The sequence below is a fragment of the Xiphophorus couchianus genome, chromosome 19 (genome assembly GCF_001444195.1).
Source record: "Xiphophorus couchianus chromosome 19, X_couchianus-1.0, whole genome shotgun sequence".
Lineage (NCBI taxonomy): Eukaryota > Metazoa > Chordata > Actinopteri > Cyprinodontiformes > Poeciliidae > Xiphophorus > Xiphophorus couchianus.
Genome location: NC_040246.1, coordinates 2,105,224 through 2,132,552, shown reverse-complemented (window position 1 = coordinate 2,132,552; position 27,329 = coordinate 2,105,224). Strand labels below are relative to the sequence as shown.

General features: G+C 40.4%; 2 protein-coding genes and 1 long non-coding RNA gene across 4 annotated transcripts; 1 reads left to right on the top strand and 2 right to left on the bottom strand.

Annotated features, from left to right (window-relative positions):
- Positions 1 to 721: 721 nt before the first annotated feature.
- Positions 722 to 10,614, bottom strand: marc1 (mitochondrial amidoxime reducing component 1). 2 transcript variants are annotated; one of them, XM_028001227.1, is made up of 7 exons: positions 10,308 to 10,614; positions 9,243 to 9,413; positions 8,058 to 8,220; positions 6,885 to 7,025; positions 6,603 to 6,664; positions 6,373 to 6,444; positions 722 to 969 (listed from the first exon to the last, which is right to left on the bottom strand). In XM_028001227.1, the coding sequence occupies exons 1-7, from the start codon at positions 10,556 to 10,558 to the stop codon at positions 843 to 845; spliced, it is 987 nt and encodes a 328-aa protein (XP_027857028.1). In that variant the 5' UTR covers positions 10,559 to 10,614; the 3' UTR covers positions 722 to 842. The 2 variants fall into 2 exon arrangements, with proteins under 2 accessions (XP_027857028.1, XP_027857027.1); XM_028001226.1 differs by having other exon boundaries at positions 6,885 to 7,028; positions 10,308 to 10,613.
- On the top strand, positions 2,103 to 3,703 carry LOC114134548 (uncharacterized). Its single transcript, XR_003593404.1, has 2 exons — positions 2,103 to 2,993; positions 3,063 to 3,703. It is a non-coding gene; the product is annotated as an uncharacterized LOC114134548 (long non-coding RNA).
- A 4,222-nt stretch (positions 10,615 to 14,836) lies between the features above and the next one.
- On the bottom strand, positions 14,837 to 27,321 carry kcnk3b (potassium channel, subfamily K, member 3b). The gene is made up of 2 exons (XM_028001119.1): positions 25,059 to 27,321; positions 14,837 to 20,777 (listed from the first exon to the last, which is right to left on the bottom strand). The coding sequence occupies exons 1-2, from the start codon at positions 25,465 to 25,467 to the stop codon at positions 19,885 to 19,887; spliced, it is 1,302 nt and encodes a 433-aa protein (XP_027856920.1). The 5' UTR covers positions 25,468 to 27,321; the 3' UTR covers positions 14,837 to 19,884.
- Positions 27,322 to 27,329: the final 8 nt, after the last annotated feature.

Genomic DNA, 27,329 nt, shown 5'->3' with positions numbered 1-27,329 from the left:
CCTTGGTGTTGGTGCTCCAGGTTAGCTTGTCCTCCAACTCCATGCCCAGAAACCTGAACACTGGGACCCTCTCCACACAGGTCCCACTGATGGTGAGAGGCTGGATGTCCGTTTTGTTCTTCCTTAAGTCGATCACCAGCTCCTTTGTTTTGGAGGTGTTGAGGAGCAGGTTATTGACTTGGCACCACTCTGACAGCCGCTTCACCTCATCCCTGTACTCCAGCTCCCCCTTCCCGCCTGAGATGAGACCAACAACAGTCGTGTCATCTGCAAACTTTATGATCTTGTTGCTGAGGTGGTTGGAGACACAGTCATGAGTGTAGAGGGTGTAGAGAAGTGGGCTGAGCACGCAACCCTGTGGCGATCCGGTGTTCAGGCTCAGAGCAGTGGAGGTGTGGGGGCTCAGTCTGACCCTCTGGGAGCGACCTGTTAGGAAGTCCAGGATCCAACTGGAGGTGGCTGATGGGAGCCCAAGGTTTGCTAGCTTGGACACCAGACGTTGGGGAAGTATAGTATTAAATGCTGAGCTGAAGTCCACGAAGAGCATTCTGACGTAGCTCCCCTGCTTCTCTAAGTGGGTCAGGGCAGCATGAAGTGCTGTATCAACAGCACTTCATGCAATCCTTTCTCAAAAGCCTAGAGACCAGACCCTCTGTACGAAGGAAGCAAAGCTATATCAGGATAAAGTATCATCAAAGTTTATCAATAAATAGACGTAATGTGCAAGTGATAGGAATGCTCTTTATTCACATTTCAGTTGGGATTGGGATTCAGATGCAGCACAAGGAGTCCAGTCTGCTAATATCAAAACACTTCTCCGGCTGGATGTGACGTTGCTGCGTTTAGCGGATGATCTTGTAGACCTCTTCGCCAACATGTAGGACGCCTGTCTTCTTGACGGTGTGCAGCTGCCCGAACAGCGGAGCCTTTTTGTAGATGTGCTTCTCTGATGGCTTACACAGTCGATAGCTGTGGAAAGAATTTCTCGTCAGGCTACGCTGCACTGTAAAAAGACCGTTTTAAGGTTTTATAAACATTTTCTCTCGATAAAAAAACCAAAACAAGGAGTGAGCATGGGGGGGTGAAATGGGGCTTTATGCCCCTGGTAGGGTTACCCAAGACAGACAGGTCCTAGGTGAGGGACCAGACAAAGCGGAGCCTGAAGACCCCTTATGATGGATAAGAACTTTGGATTTGGTGTTCCCTCGCCCCGACGCAGGTCACCGAGGCCCCACTCTGGAGGTGGGGCACGATAGCGAGCGCCTGGTGACTGGACTTTTACCGATGGAGCCCGGCCGGGCTCATCCTGAAGAGTAGACATGGGTGCCCCCTCCCATGGGCCCACTACCTGTGAGAGGGGCCAAAGGGGTCGGGTGCAGTTTGTGATGGGTGGTGGCTGAGGGTGGGGGCCCTGGCGGTCCGATCCTCGGTTGCAGAAGATGGCTCTTGGGATGTGGAATGTCACCTCTCTGGTGGGGAAGGAGCCGGAGCTAGTGTGTGAGGTTGAGATGTTCCGACTAGAAATAGTCGGCCTCACCTCGACGCATGGCTCTGGTTCTGGAACCAGTCTCCTTGAGAGGGGCTGGACATACTTCCACTCTGGAGTTGCCCACGGTGAGAGGCGTCAGGCAGGAGTGGGCATACTTGTTGCCCGCCATCTCGGCACCTGTACATTGGGGTTTACCCCGGTGAACAAGAGGGTAGCCTCCCTCTGCCTACAGGTGGGGGGACGGGTTCTGACTGTTGTTTGTGCTTACGGGCCAAACGACAGTTCAGATTACCCACCCTTCTTGGAGTCCTTGGAGGGGGTACTGGAGAGTGCCCCTCCTGGGGACTTCAACGGTCACGTGGGCAATGACAGTGAGACCTGGAGGAGTGTGGTTGGGAGGAACAGCCCACCCCGATCTGAACTCGAGTGGTGTCCTGCCCCAAGTGGAGGAGTTTAAGTATCTCGGGATCTTGTTCACGAATGAGAGAGAAAAGGAGCGGGAGATCGACAGGCGGATTGGCGCAGCGTCTGCCGTCAAGCGGGCGCTGTACCGGTCCGTCGTGGTGAAGAGAGAGCTGAGCCCAAAAGCAAAGCTCTCCATTTACCGGTCGATCTACGTTCCCACCCTCATCTATGAGCTTTGGGTCATGACTGAAAGTACGAGATCATGGATACAAGCGGCCGAAATGGGTTTTCTCCGTAGGGTGTCTGGGCTCTCCCTTAGAGACAGGGTGAGAAGGTCGGTCATCTGGGAAGGACTCAGAGTAAAGCTGCTGCTCCTTCACTTCGAGAGGAGCCAGTTGAGGTGGCTTGGGCATCTGGTCAGGATGCCTCCTGGACGCCTCCCTGGATTATTCTTGAAATCCACGAGCAGAATATTTTATTCTACAGATTTATTGTATTTCAAACACCATACGTTCAACACATAACGTGTATTTTACGGTGGCACTGAGGTGCAAACCACTTCAACAAATTAAAAAACACAACAACATTAACGAGGCACTACAACATTAACAAAATGGAAAAGGTATGTCCAGGTTGGAGATCTGAGAAATCGCTGATTGGACAATAGGCATGAATACATATATACTGAGACCTACTTACATCACCGCCGTCTTGAAAGTGGCGGTGGAGAGAACGTGCTGCGTGGACTAGTTTCAACGGCGTTTCAGTACAAAGTGGACCCACTGCCTTTACCTTTCACAGGTAAGAATTAAAGATAATAACGTAAATTTACGAGCACAATTTCTTGACTTTGTGGCCAGTATTGTGCATTTCTGTGGTGAAACAAACTTCTAAACAACCGAGAAATATTTCCGTTGTAACTAAATTGGCCCTGTTAAGTACTCTATTTTCTTACCGTAGCTAACTTTTTTTTAAAAGTGTGTTGTTTTTCTAAAGAGGCCATGAGAAACCTGTAATGGGGTGTTTATTGTTGCCATGGTAACCTAGAAGGTCGCAAGACAAGTCGCTGTTGTCTGTGGCCAAACATGGTTACTTTAAGGTACGTCAGTTGTCTGTAAGATTTTTCTTATAATTTATGTAGATTAAAATAATTTGTTTGATATAACAGTGAACCTGAAGTGGACTGAAAGTACATTAATCCAGAGAGCAGAGCGGAGAGCGGTGGATTTCATCAGGACAGGTCCATAAGGATCAGAGCTGCAGCTGTTTTTCTTCAGACTTCTGTTTCACAGTTCAGAAGTCTGAAGTATTTAGCTGCTTAGTCAATGACCCAACATGATGAAGATATGTTGTTTTTTTTCCTGAATGTGAATGAATCAGGGATTATTTTCTATTACACTATTAGATCATTTTTGTCATTCGCTTTAACCTGTGGTTAACCAGATGTCTCAGAAGGCCCAGTCCCTGAACTGGTCCCAGCTTGACCAGCAGACTGAACCCCTGCCTGTGCTCTGTGTTGCCAGTATAATATAAATACATTTTAATGTACTGTGCACTTTTTTTTCTTTCACTTTTTGTGTATTTTAAGTGAAATATCTCAATTTTAAGTATCAGGGTATTACGACAGTTTATGTAAAGAAATTAAACATAATTTAATCTGTTAAGATTTCGTTCATACGGCTGTCTATAGCACAGTGGACATATTACACTGTAATAAATATTTTTGAAAGTAAAAATATGTAGCGAAAGTTTGACAACTATTATCAAAGTTTGTCTTTACAATAAAATGCCTAAAAATTTAAATGAAGTTATGTTTTTTTTATTTATATCTTGAAATAGCAAATGCACATTGAATTATGGAATTGTGTTAATATGTTCATGAATACAGCACTGTAAATGTGTGTGTGTGTGTGTGCTCATCAATAAAAACAATTTATCAGAATCAACTGTATCAAATGTAATTATTGCGCCCCAAAACAATTAAATAATCACATCAAAAAGTTCAAAACGTTGTCCTTTGTTTTTTTTTTTTTTTTCATTCCTATACAGGGGCGCAACTGCATACTTTCTGATGGGTATGAAACATGTCATGGCCCCCCCAACCCCACCCCAACGACATAAACTTGTACAACTCATTTTTTATTAAAGTATCAATAATAATAAATGTACATATATGTGAATAAACTGCTGCCTACAGGGCAATTTAAAAAGAATGAAACAAAAAACAGGACAATATTTCATCATTTAATAAATAAGTGCGACAAAGAGCCTCTTCTGTTAGCCTGTGTCTAGAACCGCCTCTGGGCTGCAGGTCTGAGGCTTTTTGTTAGCATGTTTTCTATCATTCTTACAGTTTGATAAGAAGCCTGATCCAAACTGGCAACCCACATTAATAAAATGGTGAAATAATATTGACCACAAAACACTGTATTTATAAAAGATATCAACATTCTTCCTACAAACGTTTTTAATGTTCTTTTCACAATATTTATTTATTTACTATTACTGTATTTTCCGCACTATAAGGCGCACCTAAAAACCTTCAATTTTCTCAAAAGCCGACAGTGCGCCTTATAATCCAGTGCGCCTTATATATGGACCAATATTGAGCCACAGCAGGTCTCACAACTACGGTAAGCAGACGCCGACTTCATTTTCCCCGTAGAAGAAGAAGCGCGCGGTGCACACTGGGTTTTGTGTAAAGACCCCAAAATGGCTCCTATTAAGAGACACGCTTACGACGCAGAGTTTAAGCTCAAAGCGATCAGTGACGCCGTAGAACACGTGAATAGAGCAGCAGCCAGAGAATTTAACATGAACCAATCAATGGTGCGGAAGTGGATATATATTGTGATTGCACTAACGTTTGATTTACCGTAACAGTATCAGACTGTTTTTTACGTGTCTATTGAATCGAGGAAAAGTTCCCCTCCACTATATGTTATACCTTGCTGCTGTTAAAAGATAAACTGTGTCACGAAAATACCACGTCACTTACTTTACCTCGGGGAAAATAATAAAATAGATGTTCATTCATTTTGGGAATGAACGGAGTTTTCAGAACGCTGGTTTGTAATCTATTAATAAAGTTTGACTGACCTATCTGACTGTTTTGTTGACATTCCCTTTATCGCAGCTCCATCTAATGGATGCATAACGTAACCCCAGCCTCTACTGTAGCGTCTATTCTATGCACCTTATAATGCGGTGCTCCTTATATATGGAAAAAGTTTTAAAATAGGCAATTCATTGAAGGTGCACCTTATAATGTGGTGCACCTTATATATGAAAAAGGTTTAAAATAGGCAATTCATTGAAGGTGCACCTTATAATGCGGTGCACCTTATATATGAAAAAGGTTTAAAATAGGCCATTCATTGAAGGTGCACCTTATAATGTGGTGCACCTTATAGTGCGGAAAATACGGTAACCTATTTGTATGATTTGTTCTTTAAATTACCATCTATATTATTTTTTGGTCTCAGGAAATGACTGAGGGATGAAGAGACTGATGTTTGGTTCTTTAGGTTCTGCGGTTCCTCTCCTGACCCATTCTGTCTGAAGTCAAACCCACTGGGCGCCACTGAATATCGCCGACACATTTTTTTAAAGCCCCTATTAAACTTCACTGTGATTGTTTAGCCTGTGTCTTCCCACTACCGTCTGTATTTTTGCCAGAGGTTTTATTTCTAAGGACAGTGTTTTATCAGGTGGACATTTTGAAAAGACACTGGTTGATAGCAGCTCACCGCGGCAGCGTAGTGTCCGTCTCTAGGTAACCGTAACGACAGCGACAGTTTGTATGGGTTTACGGGGGAGAGGGTCCTATTTAGGTCCCGCAACGACAATTTAGCTGCCCTTAATATTTCCCGTGTTTTGGTCATTATTATTACACTTATTGTTGAGATGTGTGTGATAGGTGTACTCTAGAGTAGCTTTCGGCAGGGAAAATCATATTAATGTCAGCGGACTGGGGAAAAAAACTATGTGGAAGGATCTAGAGCCACCTTGTGGCAAAGCTGCAGATTGCAACCAACTTTCCTTAATCTCCAAGTGTTGAACAGAAAAAACCCACTAAACTAAAACTGTGTAACTGTTTCCTTTGGTTATTCCTGGCAACTCTCCTAGTGTGCAGCTATTAATAGCCTGTTGTTAGGAAACAAAACAAAAACAAAAGAATTAGCGCCTGTAAGAGCGAGCTGAATGTCAGCTGGCAGAGCTGTGATTAAAGCAAATCGATCACAGTGTGATTTTTAAAAAAGGAGCAGTATTGCAATGCTGCAAGGGTCAGCTTCTAATAAAAGCTGTTCTTGAAAACTCTCTTTGTAAATTATCACTAAAATCCCAGTTCATGTCCCACCCTTCAACATAAGGAGAGTGGGATTAAATCCCATACTGCCACCACTCACAAGCTGTCAAGTGTTTAATCCTCAGAGCACAATCCAAACCACAAAACACATCACTTTCTGTCCAGTCACCTTTTCAGAGTTTCCAGCGGCTCCTTCCTGCTCATCACACCCGTCTCTGGGTCAACTGTGGTCAAAATGCACCTGGAAACAATAGAGAAACAAAAACATAAAAACTGATTGCAGGTGAGTTTGTCTCCATTTTCATCAAACTGTTGCTCGTTTGTCCCGGGATGCTCGTTTGCAGCTGGCTCTGTCGGCAAACAAGGAGGTTCTGTGCGCGAAGCGTCCAACCGCGTTACCTTCCACATGACATTACACGCTGCAGCCTCACGCTGCCGATCTGGATCTCTTCCCAAGAATCCTGAAAAAGCAAAGCAGTTGGAGATAAATTTAGTCCCTGCTGTTCGCCTTGAAAAGGGCGAGCTATTAGTCAGGAACAGACGAGTGAGAATTTATCCAGGCAGCAGGAGCTAAAATAACAAATACTCGTAGAGCAGAGACTTTAAATCTGTTTTGTTTTGCTTTTTTAAGATGTTTTCTAGTTTTGTTTTGAGTTTTTTTTGTTCAACTGACCAACACACCTCATCGAATGGCTCACAGTCGCCTATCACAATGCTCGGGCGGAAGCGCTCCGTGGTGACCTCCTGATCCAGTTTGCTGCTGAGATCCTGAACAGATGCCTCAGACAGCAGCATGATGGGCCCATAATCTGGGTACGCCACCTGCTGGATGAAAGGTTTGAAAACCCAATAACTAATCAATTATGCCCAGGAGATGAGCAGACTCAGGGTGCATTCACACCAGCGCCGTTTAGGCAAACTCGGGTTTGTTCATCTGGAAAGTCCGGTTCGCTTGGGGTAGGTGTGAATGCGCAATCGAACTCCAACGCAGGGACGCAGTGATCCAACTTTTTTTTCCACTTCTGATACCGATATTTGAGATATAGCATCGGCCGATACCGATCCGATACAGAAAAGCAGTGCTGAGTTGACGTAAAATGCTTCTTTTTTTGTTAAGCACAGACATAAATGTACTGAATTACAAATTTACTTGATAACTCTGCACCAGTACAGCACACTGAAATACACCAAGAGCTTCACAAGCTCAGTCAAACATGTAAAATAAAAAAAAATAAAAAAACTAATCTGTTCAGTCAGTGAAATTTTTAGTACAACAGCCAATGTAAAATGAATAAAGAAATAAACAGAAGAAAAAAAATTACTTGTTTCAAATGGTATTAATATCGGATCGGTGCATCTCTACTCTGACGAGGACCAAAAAAAAAAAAAAACTAAACCTCTGTCTCGGCTCGGTTATAGTGAACTCTGGTGCGGTTCAAATGCATATGTGAATACCAAATGGACCGGAGACCGTGCCAAAAGCAAGGAAGTGGACTGAGGCGCTGGGCATTCTGGCTAAATACAACCAAAACAAATGCAAGAGTCAAGCGCTGGCGGGAGAAATTAATCCTACAGCCTCTAAAATCGGAAGCCTCTCCATTTCTGTTTACATTTTGTGAAGACGGGAGTTGAGGTCAGCGTCTTCTTCACAGATTTTTGTGTCGTTTCCTTCAGTAGTTTGTGATGCGGCGCCTCCGAAGGCAAGGGGATGAACAGCTTTTGGATCATTTGAAACGGCGAACCGCAAACGTAGCAAATGCCGCCAATTTAGTCCCCAATCGAACTGGGTATACTGGTGTAAGAACCCGCTGCAATATCTGGGAATTGAACTCAGCAGCAGCGTTTAATGGCTACCTCAAACTGGGGGTAAAGAGGCTCGCTCTCAGCCGGCCTCCTTGGCTTCATGTGAGGCTCATAATGCACCAAACGAAACGTTTTCTCGCCTCCGAGGAAAGTGGTGAGCCAATGGGACGCCTTGTCGCCGCAGTTCCTGCCCTGAATGTCCTTGCTAAACACTCTGCAAAGCAAGAAAAAGATTTTAAAATCAATACATCATAAAGACATAAAGTGAAAAGGAGCACAGTCTGAAACCTGCTTTAATACACAATGAGTTTTGCAAAGGAAAATATGGAGATTGTTTCATGATTTGACCTCAGGGTTTTAGCAAACACGGAAGGATTTGTTTTGACTCGCCGTCTGAAGCAGCCAATCAGACGCCAGGGCCTGCCATAGTCCCGCCCACTGAGTTTGATGGTTGACGGTTCAATTTAATTCATGATGTGCTTTAGCTCCAGAACAAAAAACAATTTATTACATCTAGTTTTTAAAATGAAATCAATACATTAAATAGCAGCAAATAATTGATTCTATATCCAACAAATTATTTCTGTCTTTATTCACAGAAATAATTGTTCTTTTTTTTTTTTTAAGTGATACATTTAAATAATTATTTCATGTTATTTGTTCATTTATTGTAATGTGGCACTCTTTATGGTCCAAAGTAAAAAAAATGTAATATAATAATAATACTAATACTACTACTAATAATAAAAATAATAATAATAAATATAATTGTTGTTATTCTGGGAATGACTGGAAAGAAAGAGAAAAATCCTCCTCTGGAGGATTGGAGACGTGTTTTTTGTTTTGTTTTTTCCAAGAATTTGAAGCAGGTGAATCTGAAACTGACACTTGAAGAGCTCTGGGTTAGATATATTTGCAGAAAAAAGATGTTTTTTTTAATCTTGTATGCAAAATGTATGTACTTTTAGCACAATCGGGCTAATTACTGCTCTGTCTCTGTTGTTCTTTCAACAAATGACCAGTAGTGATTATTTGAATATTTGATTAAACCAATTAATTGTTTCAGCCCTAAGTTCCTTTAGTTCTTTTAAAATGATTAAAAACAATATATATATATATATATATATATATATATTCCCCCAAAGTGAGAAAACTGTTCTTTAGGATTTTGGTGGGTTTTTTCCCATCTTTTTTTTTTTTTTTTAATTTGCAGGTAAACCATGGAGGACATGAAACCTGCAGTTGAGGATGAGATTCTCAGGCTGCTTCACTGGGAACTTCAGCTCCTCCATGTCTGGTCCATTCAAAGTAGCGTAGCCGCCCTGGCAGGACAGGGACACCAGGACCAGACGGGGCTCCTGTCTGGCCGTCACCATGTTGCCTTCCTCCGTCACCACCAGCCAGTGTCTGCAAACACACACACACACACACACACACACACACACACACACACACACAGGTGGACCATTCACAGCTGCAACATTCAGCATGTCTGGATCAACTCCAAAACTCGGGCGATGAAAAGCTCCGCACTCTGAAGTTACACTAGATTAGATCAGGGATTTTAAACAGATCTGGGACAAACGTCCAGAAAACTACAAAACAGCCGAAACATTGACGAGGAAAAAAAAAAAATCCACCCGTTCAGATTTGCAGTTGATTAAAGTGGAGCATCCACCAAACTACTTGATTGATGATTTTGATTACCTTCCGAAAACAATAACCATCATGAATGTTTTCTTCTTGGCCTATCACATATTTTGGAAAGAATTGTGGTCATTTTTTTTTTGGCAAAGAAATCTTTGAAATGTGACGTCATGGCAGTTTGACAAAAATGAAATATTTATTGCCTTTCATAACTGATGACTGGGTGATGTTTTTATGATGTAAAGCACGTTGAAGTGCCTTGTTGCTGATGAACTTGACTGCAAAAAGTTTGGATTATTTTATTTCAACTATGCGGAGTTAAGGCTCTGACCTGTAGAGGAGTTCAAAGTTCAAGCCGCACAGTAACGACCAACACCTCTTCTCAGGCCCAACTGATCTGCGGACTGCAAACAGACCAGTTGATCTGCACAAACACGTGTTCCGTGTTTATTTTTGAGCTGTTGCTCCTTTTTTTTTTTCCCACCCAGCATTGCTGTAATCGCGGGCTTGTGTTGCGTGTTTGTGTTTCTGCACAACTCGAACCGCTTTCTCCTGAGTGTCCGACAGGAACCGTGACGGCTGACATTAATGACAGATTAAGATAAAATAAAATAAAATAAAAAATAAAAACCTGCCGGGTCCAGCCACACTCACCGATCCTCCAACTCTCCAGCCTTCAGCCCCATTTTCTGGCATTCTGCGACGCTCACAGGCACCGCTTTGCCCGACTTGAGAGGGTGAATGAGGATCTGCGACACGACGCCCACGCGAACGGCTTTTTCTGGCTTTCGCATGTATTTATATCCGAGTCCAAATCCCAGCAGTGCGACTCCGGCTGCGCCGACCAGAAGAGCCGCTTTCTTATTCTGGGCCAACGCGTTCGCAGCCAGCTCCTTCAGATCCATTTTGGACTCGCTCTCTCGCAGACTTTTCTCTCGACGTTGAACTTTTTTTTAAAGAGACAGCGGCGTTCGCCGTGCGACGTTCAATGACACTCTCACGGCGTGGTTAATTAGGCTCGCTCTCCTTGTGTCATAAAAGGCCAATTAAGACAATTTGACTTTCTCACACTGTCTTTATAAAAGTAACGCACACACACGCACACACTCACTGTTCCCAGTTCAGTTCCAACTGAACATTAAAGGGATAGTTCAAGATTTTAAATATAAAACCAACTGTTTTGATTTCGTTATAATGTTATTTCCTCATAAAAAAAAATACATGGAGTGTTGCTTTGATTATTTCATGCATGCTTGAAAAAAAAATCCTATAATCTACATGACAACCATTCAGCTGTTCACACCGCCTTCAAGGACGAAGCACCTCCTCACAGAGCAGCCCTCCCTCATGTCTCCCCCACTCGGCTCCTTCAGACTAGCCAGCAGCAATTAGCAAACACCTGGTGGACCTGAGCGTCTGCCGAGCTCATCATACCAGCTGCTTCTCAGCGCAGCGCTGGTAAAAATGTTGTTAAAGGGTTAATAAAGGAGCCATGGCAAGATGACTTCCTGAAGGCGGAGTTTCAGAAAGAGCAGGAGTTTCTTAAAGAGACAGAGGCCCAATTCCAAGGCGTTAGATCACAAATTAAAATTTATTTTACGTCATGTTTGATGTAAAGCATTTTTATAGCCACTAAAGGTAGCACTAGACTGTGCTACAAAATGACACCATGTGCCTAGAAATACATAACACTGCCCCTTTAAATCAACAGCCGCTACCAACCTCCCTGCAGAAGCTCACATCAAAAAGTCCTGAACGTTCCCTTTCATAAATGACACAAACTTTGGACCCGCTCAGGGCTTTTTATATCTCCTTTCTTTAAAACCCGTTGCCAAGTGATGTAATGCTGTTGCTGACCTTCTCAGTGGACCTATTTTTGTCTTTGACATAGATAGCCAGGTCTGTGGCCAAAGTAGAAAACAGCAGATGCTGTAGCGATAGGGGGTCAATACAGGGATTTGTCCAGTCGACACTCCTTCTGTTGCTTCTCCGTGGTCCACGTCTAATGGCTCCAGGCAGATACACAGGCACGGGACCGGCCCGCACAGCCTGCTTGGGAAGGTTGGAGTGCAGAGCGAATTTTGACAATGACAAAAAAAAACACTAATTACCCTCTTACGGCCGCTGACAATTTGATGGGATAATTCTGCTCTTAGTGGATTAGCGGACCAGTCTCAGAATCTGCTCTGTGAGTTTAGCTCTGTTTAGTGATGTTTTCTTTCTTTACAGAATGATTAACAGCAGTGGTTCTTTGCCTTGAGGTCACTAAAAAAAAGAAAAACACCCCTCCGCCCCCAAAAAACGACAACTTAAACAAAACACCGCAACTCTGAAGAACGGCGGTGGCAGCATCATGCTGTGGGGATGCTTTTCTTCAACAGGAACGCTGGTCAGTGACTGTCAGTACACACATCGAAGTACACTAGAAAGAGGCTGCGAGAACCACAATGAAATGGTTCGGAGGAAAAAACGTTCTCGTGATAGAACGGCCTAGTCAAAGGTTGTATCGAAAAGCAGTTGGGAATCTGCGGTAAGACTTTAAAACTCGAGCCTGTGGGTGTTTTCCATCCGATCTGACTGAGCGTTTAGCTTTTTTAAGAAAAAATATTTAGAAAAAAAATATGTATTTGGATCTGCAAAAAAAAATGTTTTTAAATCGAAAATGTCTGACCTGAAGTTACAAAATGTGAAACTGTTTAAAACTTGTGCTAGCTGCTTTTGATCCATATATCGGTGTATCAATAAGCCTGTCACAATAAGTAGTCAATCAGATAATGACATGATAAATGAAAATGAGATCGATAATTTCCATTTTGATGATTAATATATTTTGAATGAATTTATTGTCTACAGAGACGTCATAATCTGATCTAATTTGACTTATGGTTTCGGTTGTGTGTGGTTTTTATTTTGCATATTTAAAATATCCTCAACATGAATTAATGTGTTAAGCAACACATTCATTAAGTGTTCCTCACAAAATTAATGCTTGTTGGTCTTGAATAGAGATAATTTGCACTATTATGCCATAAACAACACATTACTTGAAATAGTCTCAAAAAACAATGTTATCGCTTATTGCGAAAATTACTGGGACAATTTATCGTCCAGCAAAATCTTTTATTATTCCATCTATTTACCACATCCGCATTATGTCTTTGCACTGTTGCACCTCTGGATGCTGTTTCAAGACTTTAACATCAAAATATATCATACAGTTCCCATTAAGACAGTGGATGCAGCCGCTCGCTGTGTTCTGGAACAGAAGGGAACAGCGAAATGAGTAAATTCACGCTGAGCTCATCTTTCTCACTCCTAAGAGAAGTGCAACATTAAGTTAAGCTGTGAAATGTGTTTATTGCCAGTCATCTATTTATATTGCTGCCTATTTTTATTTCTCACTAAGGTTTGCACAGATCTTATCCTTACATTTCAATACACAAGTCTTATCTAAACGGTAGATAAACTCAATTTGTACAGCACTTTTGTAGTTTGTAGTGCTTGTATAGGAAATTTTAGATCCAGGCCGATATAATCCGATACTTTTGGCTGGTATCAGACCAAGTTCTGATTTCTGATATCGATATCAGATCGGGACATCCCTAATCACAATTTGGATGAGCTTTCCCATCGTTCCCAAACAAAGTGGAATATCTGAGAAGATGAATTCTGGTCCATTTAAAGCAGCCAGTAAGTAATTCTGAGCAAAAAACGGTTCACTTTTATACTATGTGATGATATCATGGTTCAGATAAATAAAGATGATGGTCCCACCAAAGGGAGGCTAAAGTATTGGGTCTGTTGATCTATGTCAGATAGAAAAATCACATAAGAAAACCCAACAAGTGACTTTTAGTGAATATAATCAGTACTGCATGGAAAGTCTACTTTCCTGCACTTATTTTAACATGTTATAATTTTTTAAATAAAATTCTACATATATTAAATCAATCAAAGCTGTTGTTTAAATGTTGACTGTATGCCTCTGGCTGCACTGGTCTTCCATTAAAAGCGCTTCCTGTCAGTGTTTGGGCTGCACTCTCTTGGGCAACATGGAAAGGAGTTGGTTGCAACACATAAAGAAACGCTGCCACACTTTGACTCGTGACTGTAGGTTGTCCAGATCTGGAGTTCAGTCAACATTCCCATGGGGAAACCATCTGGACAATAACAGTCATTTCTATACATTCAGCAGGATTTTCTTCCTCAGCACATATTGATAAAAGGGGGCAATCTGGAAAATGCCCAAAGTGCACAAGTATGACTTACAGTCATGGTAAAGAGCAAGTACATTATCTTGTAGCTCAAGCATCGAGTTAATTCCTCAACAACGATAAGCTCATGCAGAAGACCGTTCCTCGGGATATTGCTGATAAATTAGGTTATAAAAACTCTTCAGTCAAACAGCGTCTCTAAGTTTTCCAACCAGTTTCCACGTCTTGTCTGTTTTGCCGAGCCATACGTGTTTCTCCTCATACATGAGCTGTGTTTCTATTACAAATGTCCGCGAAACTTTGTCTACATGCAACTAATGTCAAATAAGAAACCATTGAATAAGAAACGCAATTAAAATCACACGTGAATGAGTATGTTCACGCGATAGGTCATTTTAAAAACGCCACGCTCTCATCCTCCTACCACTTCCTGTTGTTCTTCCTCTTCGTGGTTTTTGCTAGCGGCAGCAGCTGGTTGTAGATCATGTGACATTGTGTGACGTGAAAAGTGTTTACATTGTAGTTTTGCTAAATTAACCAATTTCGACATGGCCAAAAACAACCACGTCATCTTTTATTGACAAACAAGAATTTTTTTATTTTTTTTAATTGCCATGTTTCCACTGTGTGAATTTATTTCTGAAATGTTAAATTGCTCAGTTTAAGGTAAATGGAAATGCAGCCTTTTTTTAAATTCAGGACATCACTTGTGAATCTCACACCAATCCATGCCAAGTCAGACTATTATTTATTTGAAGTTCTATTGATTTAATTCTACAAACTGGCCAGGACCAGGTAATTATCTCTGTAAATTATGTTTGAAAATCAGTAAAAACTGATATGTGTGCTTTCTTTTTGCCATGGCTGTAAGAGACTCCCTTCTACAAAATGTAATTATGAACATGCTTGCATCTTATATTACATCAGAATTTATCAAGCCATAAAAAACATCAACAACAACAAAAAAAAAAGCCTCAAAACCAGTCATTTTATTGGCAAAATATTCATGTTTTACTGTTGACAGATTTAAGGCCCATAAGTATTCTGCAAGAACATAGAACTTTGTTCTCTCTCCTAAAGCCGCAAGAACATTTTTGTTGCCTGTTGTCAAAGAAACATGAGGAAGCGGGCGAGACCTCTTTGGGGTTCTGCACTTTACTTCAGGCCTGTAAAATGTATGATTAATATTCCTGAAATATCGCTTCAGTCATTGCCCAAGTAGTATTTTTTTTTTTACCTGTGCATATAATTAACAACAGGTTATTGTTTTGTTGGTGAAAGAATCAAAAGCATAAGTTTCTTTTCTTTAATAATCATATGTAAATGTGTATGTCAGTCCAGCACAACAGGTTGATGCTGCTACATGATTTCATCCTCTGAAGAGACATCAGATCATTTATTTGCATGTAATACCTGCACCGGTTTAGTCTGCTAGACTCCCAGATTTCAACAAAGCAAACAGTAAAACACGTTAAATGACTAAAAATAAAGAAAATACATTAAATAAATACATTTTTTTTAAAAATCCAAGCACAGATATGTGATGAAATTGTGTTTTAAGAAGCCGGCGAAAATATATAGATATTGCAGGTCATTTAGAGTTTCTAACATTTTCTACAAACCCAGAGAAAACTGATAGAAAAGCGTCAATGTTGGTAAAAACGTGACACAACAGATTAAACTTGTCAACTTTTTCAAGGCAGTTTTACTTTTTTATGTATAATATTTGCTATTGAGATGAACGTTGTTGGATTCCAAAGCTAAAACATAACCTACCAAGATGTTAGGAGATATTTTGACTATTTGCCCCCCATTCCCAAAGATGAAACAAATTACTGAAATTGAAAGGTGAGAGGGTTAATTTATAGTAAAAATGATTTCTTGCCTGTGGTCCTTTATTTTTACTAGTTTAGTCGATGTATCTGCATATCTCATATACGCTCTAAGAATGTTTTAATCAAATTTTAAAAGCGGAACACACTTTCACATCGGTTCATGCCTTCATTCGTTTGTACCGCCGTTTTGTGTCCAAGCGCCTTTCTTTGTGTCTAAAACAAGTCATCTTGAGCACTTTCTGTATCAGTTTGTTTATGTTTCACAGTTATACATTTTCATTAACAGAGATGTTTAGAAAAATGTTTTCATCTCAGGTATATTTTAATTCTACCTGAAATATTTTTTGACAACTTTGTACTACACTCTACTTCCACTGTTTTGGTTTTGATCCTCGTTTGGGTCAGTCTAAAGTAATTCTATGCAACCTCCTGCCAGTAGATATTTACTGGAGTCACATATCAACCTCTTATGAGCAGATTAAATAAACCGCTATGTAAAACATTGGTTGCCACAGCAACAATAAAATGCCCCTGGGTGGGTGCAAACCGACAATGACCAGGATGAACAATACCAAGGCGTGTGACTCCATTTTGCACCCATGAAAGTTGGGTGTGAAAGGATCAAAACTGCAAAAGTACAAAAAAGCAGCGGGGCGAATGCACCGCCCCACAAAAATGCACAACACATATATTCTCGTTATGTATAAGCAAACTAAAAGCCAAAACAGAGTAGCGCAATACAGGAAATTAAGTGCCTCCTTTCTGGTACTAGAAAAGAGAACGTAGCTGCCGTTACTAAATGAAATGCTAAAGATTACCTGATGAAGAGCAAATCTGACCAGCTCGATAACAGCAGCAGATCTGGCAATGCGCTGGTTCTTCTAACGGCAAATTTATAAAGTTAAAACTGAATTTATCCCAAGATTTCTGGAACAATTAAAAAGCTGAGACCAAATCAAAGATGCTTAGTTTATAACCCCCAGTCATCTGCTGAAGTAATAATGAAAACAGTGACAAAAGAGGATGTACTTTCTCTTTAACGTGACTACAGCTTGTCCTCTTGATTGATTTTGTCAGCTGCTTATTTGTAAAGTCACAGAATACAATGATAAGCTAATCGAAATAATTCGTCTTCGGGGGTTAAAATTCAGTTGTTCCTCCTCGAAATGAAGCGAATGCGACTCTGCATCATGCCACCCACGGACAAACCACCAAATTGTACCCAGGAATACGTGAGACGTTAGCTGAAAGAGAATTTCTTTCTTATCCATCAATCATCCCGATTCCGTCTATTCAAGCAAAGCTGTCTGTGACTGACAACCAACTAATTACACATTGTACCAACATGGTAACCCCCCTCCCATCTGCCCCAGCAGACTGCTCCCCCCCCCCCAAAAAAAACAAACAAAAAAGCCCACAATTGAATTTACTGTTTGCTCCTGATGTGATCTGCACATCTCTGTGCACATTGTGTGTAATGTGGGTTGTGTTTGGGCAGGTCTTTTATCCTCTGTGTTCTGTTGCCATCAATGAAAATGTTAAAAGGAAATGCCTAAGAGATTTTCTTGACTGAAAAACAAAGTATACGCAGTATACTGCCAAACATAGTAGCACATAGAGCTGCATAACATTAGGAAAACATAACATTGTCAGTTATTGTTGGATATTGTGGTGAAATTAACGTTTGGGGTTAAGCCATATTTTAGAATCTTAGAATTTGTACAGCTTAAATCATTTAAAGTCTATTTCAGCTGTCGACACACAACACAAAGTCCATTTAAGTGGAAACTATTGGAAAGCAGTGTTATTGCCTGGATTATACAGTAGCTACCAAATATTGCCCTCGTTGATATTGCATTAGAAAATTGCAATAATATGCTAAGCAGTTGGAAATAATTAGCATAATAACCAAAAATGGCTAACCTATGACAATTAGCTAACAGAATAATCCTCAATCCAATGTTCAAGGTTCATTATATCTGTAGCAGAACGATGTCTTATCAGCATAGGCTTGTAGAGAAGCGAGTAAAGTAGTTTGAGTGGTGAAAGTGAACTAGTAAGAGCCGATTGATGAGTTGCAGCTGATAAGGCAGATTGATACAGCTAGCAGCCTCCATGTTGTAGCATTGTAACACAGATGTAGTTTGAGAAAACAGCAACAAAATTAATATCAATCATCCCTAGTGAAATTGCACAAATTATATATTGACGAGCATAAGCATTGTATCAAATTGATAATAATCGTTTCAGTTTGAATTGTTCAAAAGAGCTAAAACTGGCTAAAATTAGGATGGGACTGACTAGCTGTTAGCTTTCTACCAATTATTCTTCAACAAGCGCAGCAAGCATTTTACTACAGATACTATTGTTTATGATAACTTAAAAGAATCTTTGAATTTTTTAAAATATCCTTGACACATCAGAATGAGTGTATTTATGGTTTCTGTTGGCAAGAAATCAAATAGAAGTATCCTTAGATACTCATTTGTGTTTTATGTTTGGGGGGTTTTTTTTAAGCCATTTTAAAATGCTTGATAAATTTCTTCCGATTGACAGACAGTTCTATATTAAATATTTCTTCCATTATTCAGTACATAAATGTTACAAATATACCAGATAATTACTGAACCGCAATGGATTTCTTTTTGTTTCCAGCTCCTGCTTTGGGGATTTTCTTGCAACACAGGAAGAACATCAAACATCTTAATACTACAGTTGAGCTACCAGTCAACCAGATAAATGAAAGAAAATGAACCAAGACACCATAACCTGCAGTAAATAGAGTCCACCAAGCTCATTAAGACAAATTGAAGATGAATGTGATCAAACTCAACACGTGGTACTTCGTTTACTTTCAGGGTAAAACAAATGCAAACTAAAGGATATTTCAGTGTGTTATTGTCAGTGGTCACATTGTTTTTAGACTTTTCCGCCTGACAAATTACGTAAGTTTGTGACTAGCACCAGAGCACTGACAGTCAGGGTAACGGGGGCAGCTACAGATGTGACTCATATGAAGTTGGTCTACTGTTCCAGACTTGGTGAAGTTCTGATGGGTCACAAATGCTGTGAGAAATTCTCACAAACTGTATTGTCTTCGAAGTAAGGGCGTATGACATGAAGTCTGGTGTTCATCAAATGCCACAACATTTCGCATCAAAGCCCGTCCAGCACAAACCCTAGCTAGTGGCCTTGTCAGGTCAAATAAGTGCCAGTGATTATTCTGGACCCTTGCTATGAAAGTTTGTGATTTAAGTCTGACACCAGCAGAAAAGAAAGCCGTTCTTGAGTTGCCCTATGGAGTAGGTACAATCCACGATTATTTTGAAGAAGCCTATAGAAATTTTAATATAGAGATAAAATGCAAAGGTTTACGCATCTGGCTAACTGTTAGCCGCTAATGGTGCTAATGGAAAGCTAACTGAGTTGCTTTCCATTAAGCAAAAAGGGTTTTTTTATAGTACCTTTAACAAAGCAGGGTGACATTTGCTTAACTCTTGTTCGCATCAGGGTCACCTTAGACCGACATAAGCATTAAATATATATAATTGTCAAACCTTGACTGGAATGTTGTACTCTGATAACACAGAGAGAGAGAGAAAAAAGTGGCTTATGAAACCTTTGCTATATCTGTGGAACAAAAATGGAGATTCTTTATAACAACAATATTGCTAAAATCTTGTCTCATACACTCGCCTTGTCCTGTGAGCTGGATATATTGACACACCTCTAAACTTAGAAGATGAAGGAACAGAATGAATAAAGGAAACATTTAGGAAGTAATGCCGCGCTCGTTAATGAAAACGCAAAATCCTTATTTGCTGCATTGAAAACAAGATTCAGTTCTTGTTTCTCTTAATTTCACCGTCACCTCACTTTGTTGATTTCACCGGCCAAGCATCCGATAGGCACAACATGCACCACGTTGTGTTCATGTGCCGTGACCCACGTGACTCCAAACTGGTTGAACCTAACTCCTTTGAGCACACACACACACACAAAGTCTCAAAATGAAACCCTTTGTTGGCTGTTCTGTCTGCATTACATATTTGATCAAGACTTTGCTGTGTGCATACTCCTTTTCTTTCTTTTTTTTTGTGCATTATACTCTTGGAATACCAGGATTGTAGCACCACGTACATCTAGTTGCAGTTAAGTGTTGTCATCAGTTGCTGTGAAAGGCTAAACGGAGCTGCGTCTTTTAAACAGATTGAATGGAGACAGAATGTGTAGGCCTGTTGTTATGGAGCTTATGCTGGTGCATTGACGTGAACTGCACACACAGCCTGTCGATCCAGGATCCATGTAGTGAGGACAGTTACTGTTCTGCTGCAAGTAGGCATCCGAGAAAGTCATCTCCTGAGGGATCATGGTGGGTATGGAGCCCTGCAGCTTCTCTTTGCTTCTGTACCACAAGCAGGAGCATATTGTTTGGAAATGCAACACCTCGGTGTAAGCACCTTTTAAATCTTTAGCCTTTGTGGCATTGTTGGCTACGACGGTGGACGAGGTTGAGGTCGAGAGCGGTAGAAGACGAGCCACCTCCCCTCGGGGCTTGCCCACGGTCATCAAGGCCTTCTGCTTGGCGTCCCGCCGCTCGTCCTCGGTGTTCATGGTCAGGAAGCGAAGCACGACAAGATTCAGGAACGCCCCGATCACCGTCAGGCCCATGAGGATGTAGACGAAGCAGAAAGCCACGTAGCGCGGGTCGTTCTGCAGCGCGTCGTCCCTCTGCAGGGCCACGTAATCTCCAAAACCGATGGTGGTGAGCGTGATGAAGCAGTAGTAGAAGGCGTGCAGGAAACTCCATCCCTCGCAGTGGGAGAACGCCACGGCGCCCACACACAGAGTGCTCAAGCAAGAGAAGAAGCCGACCGTCACCATGTTCGCCATGGAGACCTCGGTCTGACGCATTCCCAGGCACTTTTTGGCTTGATGCAGCAGGTATCTGACAAACGTGTTGATGCGCTCTCCCAGGCTCTGGAACATTACAAGGGTGAGCGGGATCCCAAGCAGGGCATAGAACATGCAGAACACCTTCCCTGAGTCGGTGCTGGGCGCTGCATGGCCGTAACCTAAGAGGGAAGTACAGCACATATTTGTAACAGCGTGCAGGACGGCAAACATACGGGTCTTACAAACTGACCTCGGATCTTTTTCATTGGTCATTTTAAAGTAACACCAGTCAGATAATAAATATCCTCAGCAAACAAAACACTCATAAACCAAGACTCTTAGTACTGTAGTATAAGTTCAGTGCTAGTCTTTATGTTAGACTATCAACAATGGAAAATTTTCAGACCCGTCGAGCACCCTTTATTTATTTATTTTTTTTAATCAGTTACCAACAATTCTACCAACTTTTCCTGTTGTTACTGGAGTTTTTGGGGGACTTGTGAAAGCACGTATTGTTTTACTCTTCTCAGTGAGCGGCAGATGCTACGGTCGGAAATTCTCCAGTCCAAGATCACCTCAGGTACCGCTCAGTCCATACGCAGGGTCCGTCTCTTCGCAGCGGGAGCCAAAAACACTTCCTACCTGTCCAGGCCAAATCACCTCTGGCTCCTCCCCTTCCAGTCAGGGCCAGAAGAAAATGTAAATATAAAATCAATCACTGCATTTATATTGTCTATTTTTGTTTGTATTTCAGTTTGTAGACAAAAAGGTTGTTTAAATGATCGTTTTACTTTTACTTCTTGTAGGTTCCCAAGTGGAGTTCAGGCTTATAAACCAAACTATAGAAACCACAAATCTAAAAGTAAGAAATATGTTTTTATAAATTACCAGAAAAATATATGTATATAGTAATAATTTGCAGTCGTAAGAGTACCGCAACCTGATTAATCTCTTTTACATCACCTATTATTGCCTTCAGAGTCTGTAATTGGTTGATAATTTCAGTTAGCAACTTTTACAACATGAAATAGCTACTTTCCTTTCTTGTTTTAGCTAGTTTAAGCTCTTTATGTTTTTATCTACCATCAATTATATAATTTTAAAATTGTGAAAGACTTGTTAAGTGTTAAGAATATTTACAGCCTAGCTATGCAGACTATGTGCAGCTACAGTAAGAGATGCTAACTCAGCTAATGGTGCTAATCACTACATTTTAAAAGTTGTTAAAAACTGCTTGAGAATGAACACCATCACATGTTCCCGACTCCATTTCACTAAAATGAGTTATTTGTTGTGACTTTGGTCTAAGGATGCCTCCGCTCGTGAGTAATTAATGAGCTTCAGCAGCAAAACAGCTAGCAAGATGTTGCTAAACCATTTTATTGATGGATAATTTTAGACCATTTCACACTCAGAAGGAGCTTTTTTTTTAACAGCTAATGGTACATTTTTGGGTCAGTTTAATATTTAATTAAACAAATACAAATATAGAATCCGTCTTTTTAAAATAACTTGAGCAACCTCACGTACCGAGGTTACCAAAGTCATGCCTGAAATATCGAGCAACAACTTTATTAGATTTTTTTTTTTAAGTACATATACCATCTGGTATACCATCAGGCTATGACCTGAAATATTTACAAAACAGACGATTTGTTTCTATTTTTATACATTTCTTAAGAGTTTAGTGAAATTTCACACGTTTTGATCCAAATACAACAGAATTAAAGTACCTTTTCTCTGAAGAAGTTTCTGAATAAGTCAAAAAAAAACTAATGTAAAACAAACAATAAAGTGATAAATATCCTTTTAGTGAGATGCTAAAGAAAGTGCAGAGGTGAGAAGACTTTTCTATATGAGTCACTTGTAAACACCTACAAAATGTATTTGCTGTTCAATCTACATTTTTGATGAGTCTGTATCACAACAACATGTATGGTGTAGGCAGTGATGACATAGTTATGTTGAAAAAGTAACTTTAATCGGATTACTGATTACTCCTTGAAAAAGTAACTCAGTTAGATTACTGACTACTTGATTCGGAAAATAACTAAGTTACATTAAAAGTAACTTTTGTAGTTACTTTCAGCAGCTGCTAACAGCAACGCTGTGAAAATTACATTGATCTTTGCCAACACTTAATTGTAAGCTATTTTATAATGGTAACATCAACAATGTGTCTCCAATTATAAAGTTAAACTGAAGGGGAGATTTTTTTAATGGTTACAGTACAAAAAAAAAAAAAACGTTAGTAATGTTGTGTGTGTTTTTGTGTGGTCCAGTATTGTCTGGAAAACTCTAAGAAGGATTTTAGCCCCCAGCCCCCGGCCTCCAGGTTGTGCGTTACGGCCCTGCGTTTGGTGTCAGAGCGCAGCGCTCCTCCTGCGGCTCCACAATTCAGATGGCTGCTGTACAGATTTGTGACACTTATCTTAATATTAATAATTATATTGGCGTTTAGTTGCACAACTTTACGGACTCGTTCATTCGTGGCTGTTTTCACGTTTATTGCGCTGTTCATATTAGTCTCGATGTTTCCAATGTTCTGGATAGCTCGACGTAATTGACAGGTGATATATTAACTTGACATTTACAAAGACACAGCGGGACGGATCATCCAGGAAATGATGGGCAGGGAGAGCCTGACTAAAACTAACTGGAGGTCAGACACATTCTGGGGTTTATGTCTGCTTATGTCCAAGCCCAAATGAGCAACTTCACGTTCAAAAAAGCGCCAAAAAAGCGCAACTCATTAAATTTGCTAGCGACTTTAAAAAAAACACAAAAAAAACCCACAGCCGCTTATAATAATTGGACTTGGCGACAGAAACTCAAAATAGTTCCTGTTTTTCCACCAACAAAATGCGCATCTCTCTCTTCCCTCCATTGTTTACGTTTCTGTCGCTGCTGATACTGTCGCATAGAAACGGCGGTGACTCGACAAGAAATAAAATGAAATTCCAAAAGAAAACAGTAACGCAAAATGATTTTGATAAGTAACTGCAGTCTGACTACTGGATATGAAATAGCAACGCGTTAGATTAGTCGTTACTGAAAAAAGTGGTCCGACGTCAGTAACGCGTTACCTAGTAACGACATCACTGGGTATAGGTAGCATCATTACAGCTCTTATAATCAATATGCTAAGTTAATTTGGTAGGACGTGGATTAATTTAATCTTTTCTGTATAAAGTAGAGCAATTTTATCATGTTAAATTTTTTATTAGCATTTTCTGAAGACACTAGAACGCTTCTGGACTTTTAGAGGAAGTAATCAGAGAGAACCCAAAATACACAGTGAAATATGAATGCAAATCCAACAGTGTTAAAGGTTAAGCCTCAGATATCGGTGAACTAAAACAACTCTGGAAAAAGTGAGTGGACAGAAAATTAAATATTAAAGACTCATTACCAGTTATCCAGTTACGCTGGATGGCTGATGCTCCCCCTGGTGGCATAACCAGTATAGGTTTACTTTTTTACACTAGGCCAAGTCGACATGGAAATTATCTTGTAATCCTGGCCTGATATTAAAAGTTATTTGATTTGCGGAGCCAAATAATATTTCAGTCATGAAACAAACTTTACTCTTGAGGCAAAGAAAGCATGGCTTTGTTTGACGAACACAAACAAGTAAATACAATATTGTTGGTGAGCTTCCTGTATGTTACCAACAGGTATTCTTGGACCCGCAAGTAATTTAAAATGTAAACTCTACAACCAGATTCATTGCAGAGCTGTGTAACGTCCACTGCTCTCTCTCACAGAAAATGCGTAGCACTAACTCAGGTTATCATAGGAATAACTAACACACACCTGGACATTGTTTTATTAAAATTGAACTGAACTTGTTAAGAGAGCTCAATTTTAGTCATATCAAAGCTTCAAAAAAAAAAAAAAAATTGATGATTGGAAATTGGCCTCAAAATCTCGGATTGGTGCATCTCTAAAATTACGCCAAATTAAGTTAACGGAGTAACTTTTATAGTGTGGTGGGAAGAAATAGTATAATAGAAAACACCCCCCTTAAAAAATGTGGTGAAATGAAAAAACAAAATATGTAGTGAACACATTCATTTGGCATATCTAATTTATTTACATCCGAAGTCTTGATTTATTTTGTTATATTGAATAATCCACCGTTATTCCTGTATTAACTTTATTCCTCTAACTGAAGGCAAATATTACTTTCTTTAATTATTATAATCCTTAGTTTTCTACGTAAAGTCACTTGGTTTTAGTTCTCAAACTCTAAACCTCAGTCAGAAAAGGCGCTGAAGAGCAAAACTTCACCTTTCTGACCTCCGAAAACATCAAAGAAGGTTTGGATCTGGGAAGTCGCCGTCTTACCTGGCGCGCGACGCGAGAAATCCACGAAACATTTCTCTAACAAACAAACCACGACAACACGAAACACGTCTGGAGGGACAACCCGACAGGCTCGCGTCACCTGTGCTCACCTATGGTCGTGATCACAGTGATGGCGAAGTAAAAGGAGCCCGCGAACTTCCACTGGACTCCGGCTTTGTGAGGCTTGAGCTGCAACACGACGAGCTCGAGCTCCTCGAAGTTCGCTTTGGTCAAGTTAAATTTGCGCATGAGTTCGTACTTCCTGGCGTCCAGCCTCCTCTTGTGACTTTTCTCCTGCTTGGACTCCAGGGTCTCGAAGACGGCCGCCCCGACCACCAGGTAGGTGAGGATGCTGACGATGAGGGCGAGCGTCCTGGCGTTTTGTCGCTTCATGGTAGCGAGATGAAAGGGGGACAAGTCGGCCGCGCGCGGCAGCTGAGGCGCTCTGCGACCTTCTCTTGACGCACTCCGGATCCAACAGAGGAGACTTTTGGAGATAGAGCCGCGCCACCCCCACATCACAGTTGGGTTGCTACTGTAGGCTATTTGCACTATTTGTCACCGTCTTATATTTAGATACGGTAGAAAAAGAAGAAAGGAAAAAACAAAAAAGAAACGCGCAGGGCAATCCCACAGACTTTTTTGGAGTGGCAGCTCTATCTAAACGCTTAGCTTTCACAAACAAAGCGCCTCAGCATTTGGCGAGAAGTTTGTCACATTAGTAGATAGGATCTTCTGTAATGTTAAAAAAAAAAAAAAGAAGCAACCAGTGTCTATTTAAACATCCTGTTTCCTGTTGCTGCACAGGTCGTCTAGCAACCTGATGATGGCCATCCTTCCCCTATGTAAACACTGAGGAGAGTTCACACTCATGGGTCCTCTTCGACTCAGTCACTCGCCTACTAATTGTAATTCCCCCCCCCCTCCCCTCCACCATCTTTGGGAGAGTACCCATGTTAACCTGAACAGCAGTTGTTTACTGTTTCATTGTACATATAATGAATCTATGGCAGTAAAAGGTGGGCCTGCACTCTGAAAACTGCTGGGCAAAAAAAACATAAACCATGTTTGGGTAAACCAACCCCACGACGGACAGGTTTTCAAAAGCTGCTTTCTTGCATGTATGTAGGGATTGGTGTGTAGAAAACTACTCCAGTTTTCAGAAACCAGGGAACTTTTCAGTGATCATTGTTACCCCCCTATGTTTCGACTGTATTTGTCAGGGTAAAAACCAAATGATCAGGGTAGAAGTTTAACCCAAAAAAGACAGTAGGTGAGAAGTGGATGTTTTCTCTTTTACCAGGAACTTTTGGTTAAAATTTTGTGGAGGGAAAGAGTTTAGCATTTTGAATTGCTTGTAATAATATCAGTATAAACTCATTTGGCTGGGACCACAAACGTACACAAAAATCATGGTTCAGTATTCCGGTTTTAAAGTCTCGGTGTGTTTTCAGTTCCTTTCAATCGAGAGAAACAAACAGAAAGTGGCCGCTGTAAAACCAACTGGATGGGTAGATGGATGTACAACAATAAAACCCCTTGAAATGGTTCATATCGTTTCCTAAGATTTTTTTTTTTAATAGGACTTTGCAGACATTTAAAATATTTTTATTAACTTTAGTTATTTTTTTGGAAGATAGACAATCCAATGTACCAGAGTTACTTTAATGCACCTTAAAAGTTCAGCTGTTGGAAAAGTGTGTTGTCATTCCGTTATGCAGCATTTAGGACGGACTGGACGCTGATTGGAGCTGGATTTAGCTCATTTCTCTCCAGTAACAGTGATGTTTACATCCACGTCTTTCAAGTGAATAATTCAATTAAATGTAGTGCAAGTTAAAGACCTTTGTGCTGGTGAAAAATGCAAAAACTGATATAAAGTTCTGGTTCAGCATGATACACAATCACACTGAACAGAACGCGCTGCACAATTTTCCTATCCTTAGAGCTCGTCTCTCCACATACTGCCACCTGTTGGGCAGACAGTGCAAGTGCATATGAAACTTAACTCAAATCCTGATGGTCAGCCAGAAATGATAAATAAATAAATAAATAATAAGGGCATTAAAATACAACTAGAGACTAATAGGACTGGAATATTGTGACGTGCTGATATCTTGGGACAAATTCACAATAAATCTATATTTTAACATATCTTCTTACTGTTGTTTATACATAATATAATGAAAGACAGTAATATATATTTCAAGGACTGAAATATGTATTTACTTTGTGTACTATCACACTATATATGATAATAGTGGGATATAGTGAACAACTTTTTTGGTGGGAAAAAATGACTACAAAAGAAAATATGGATAACAGAAAAATATAAACAGAATAAAGTGGAATATATATATATATATATATATATATATATA

Excerpts from the sequence above, each read along its gene's own strand:
- marc1 (XM_028001226.1), bottom strand. The coding sequence starts at position 10,558 with ATGGATCTGAAGGAGCTGGCTGCGAACGCGTTGGCCCAGAATAAGAAA. Across the intron at positions 9,414-10,307 it reads GCTGGAGAGTTGGAGGATCG|ACACTGGCTGGTGGTGACGG; the intron begins GTGAGTGTGGCT and ends GTGTGTTTGCAG. Across the intron at positions 970-6,372 it reads CCGCTGGAAACTCTGAAAAG|CTATCGACTGTGTAAGCCAT; the intron begins GTGACTGGACAG and ends TTCTTTCCACAG.
- kcnk3b (XM_028001119.1), bottom strand. The coding sequence starts at position 25,467 with ATGTGGGGGTGGCGCGGCTCTATCTCCAAAAGTCTCCTCTGTTGGATC. Across the intron at positions 20,778-25,058 it reads CACTGTGATCACGACCATAG|GTTACGGCCATGCAGCGCCC; the intron begins GTGAGCACAGGT and ends CTTCCCTCTTAG.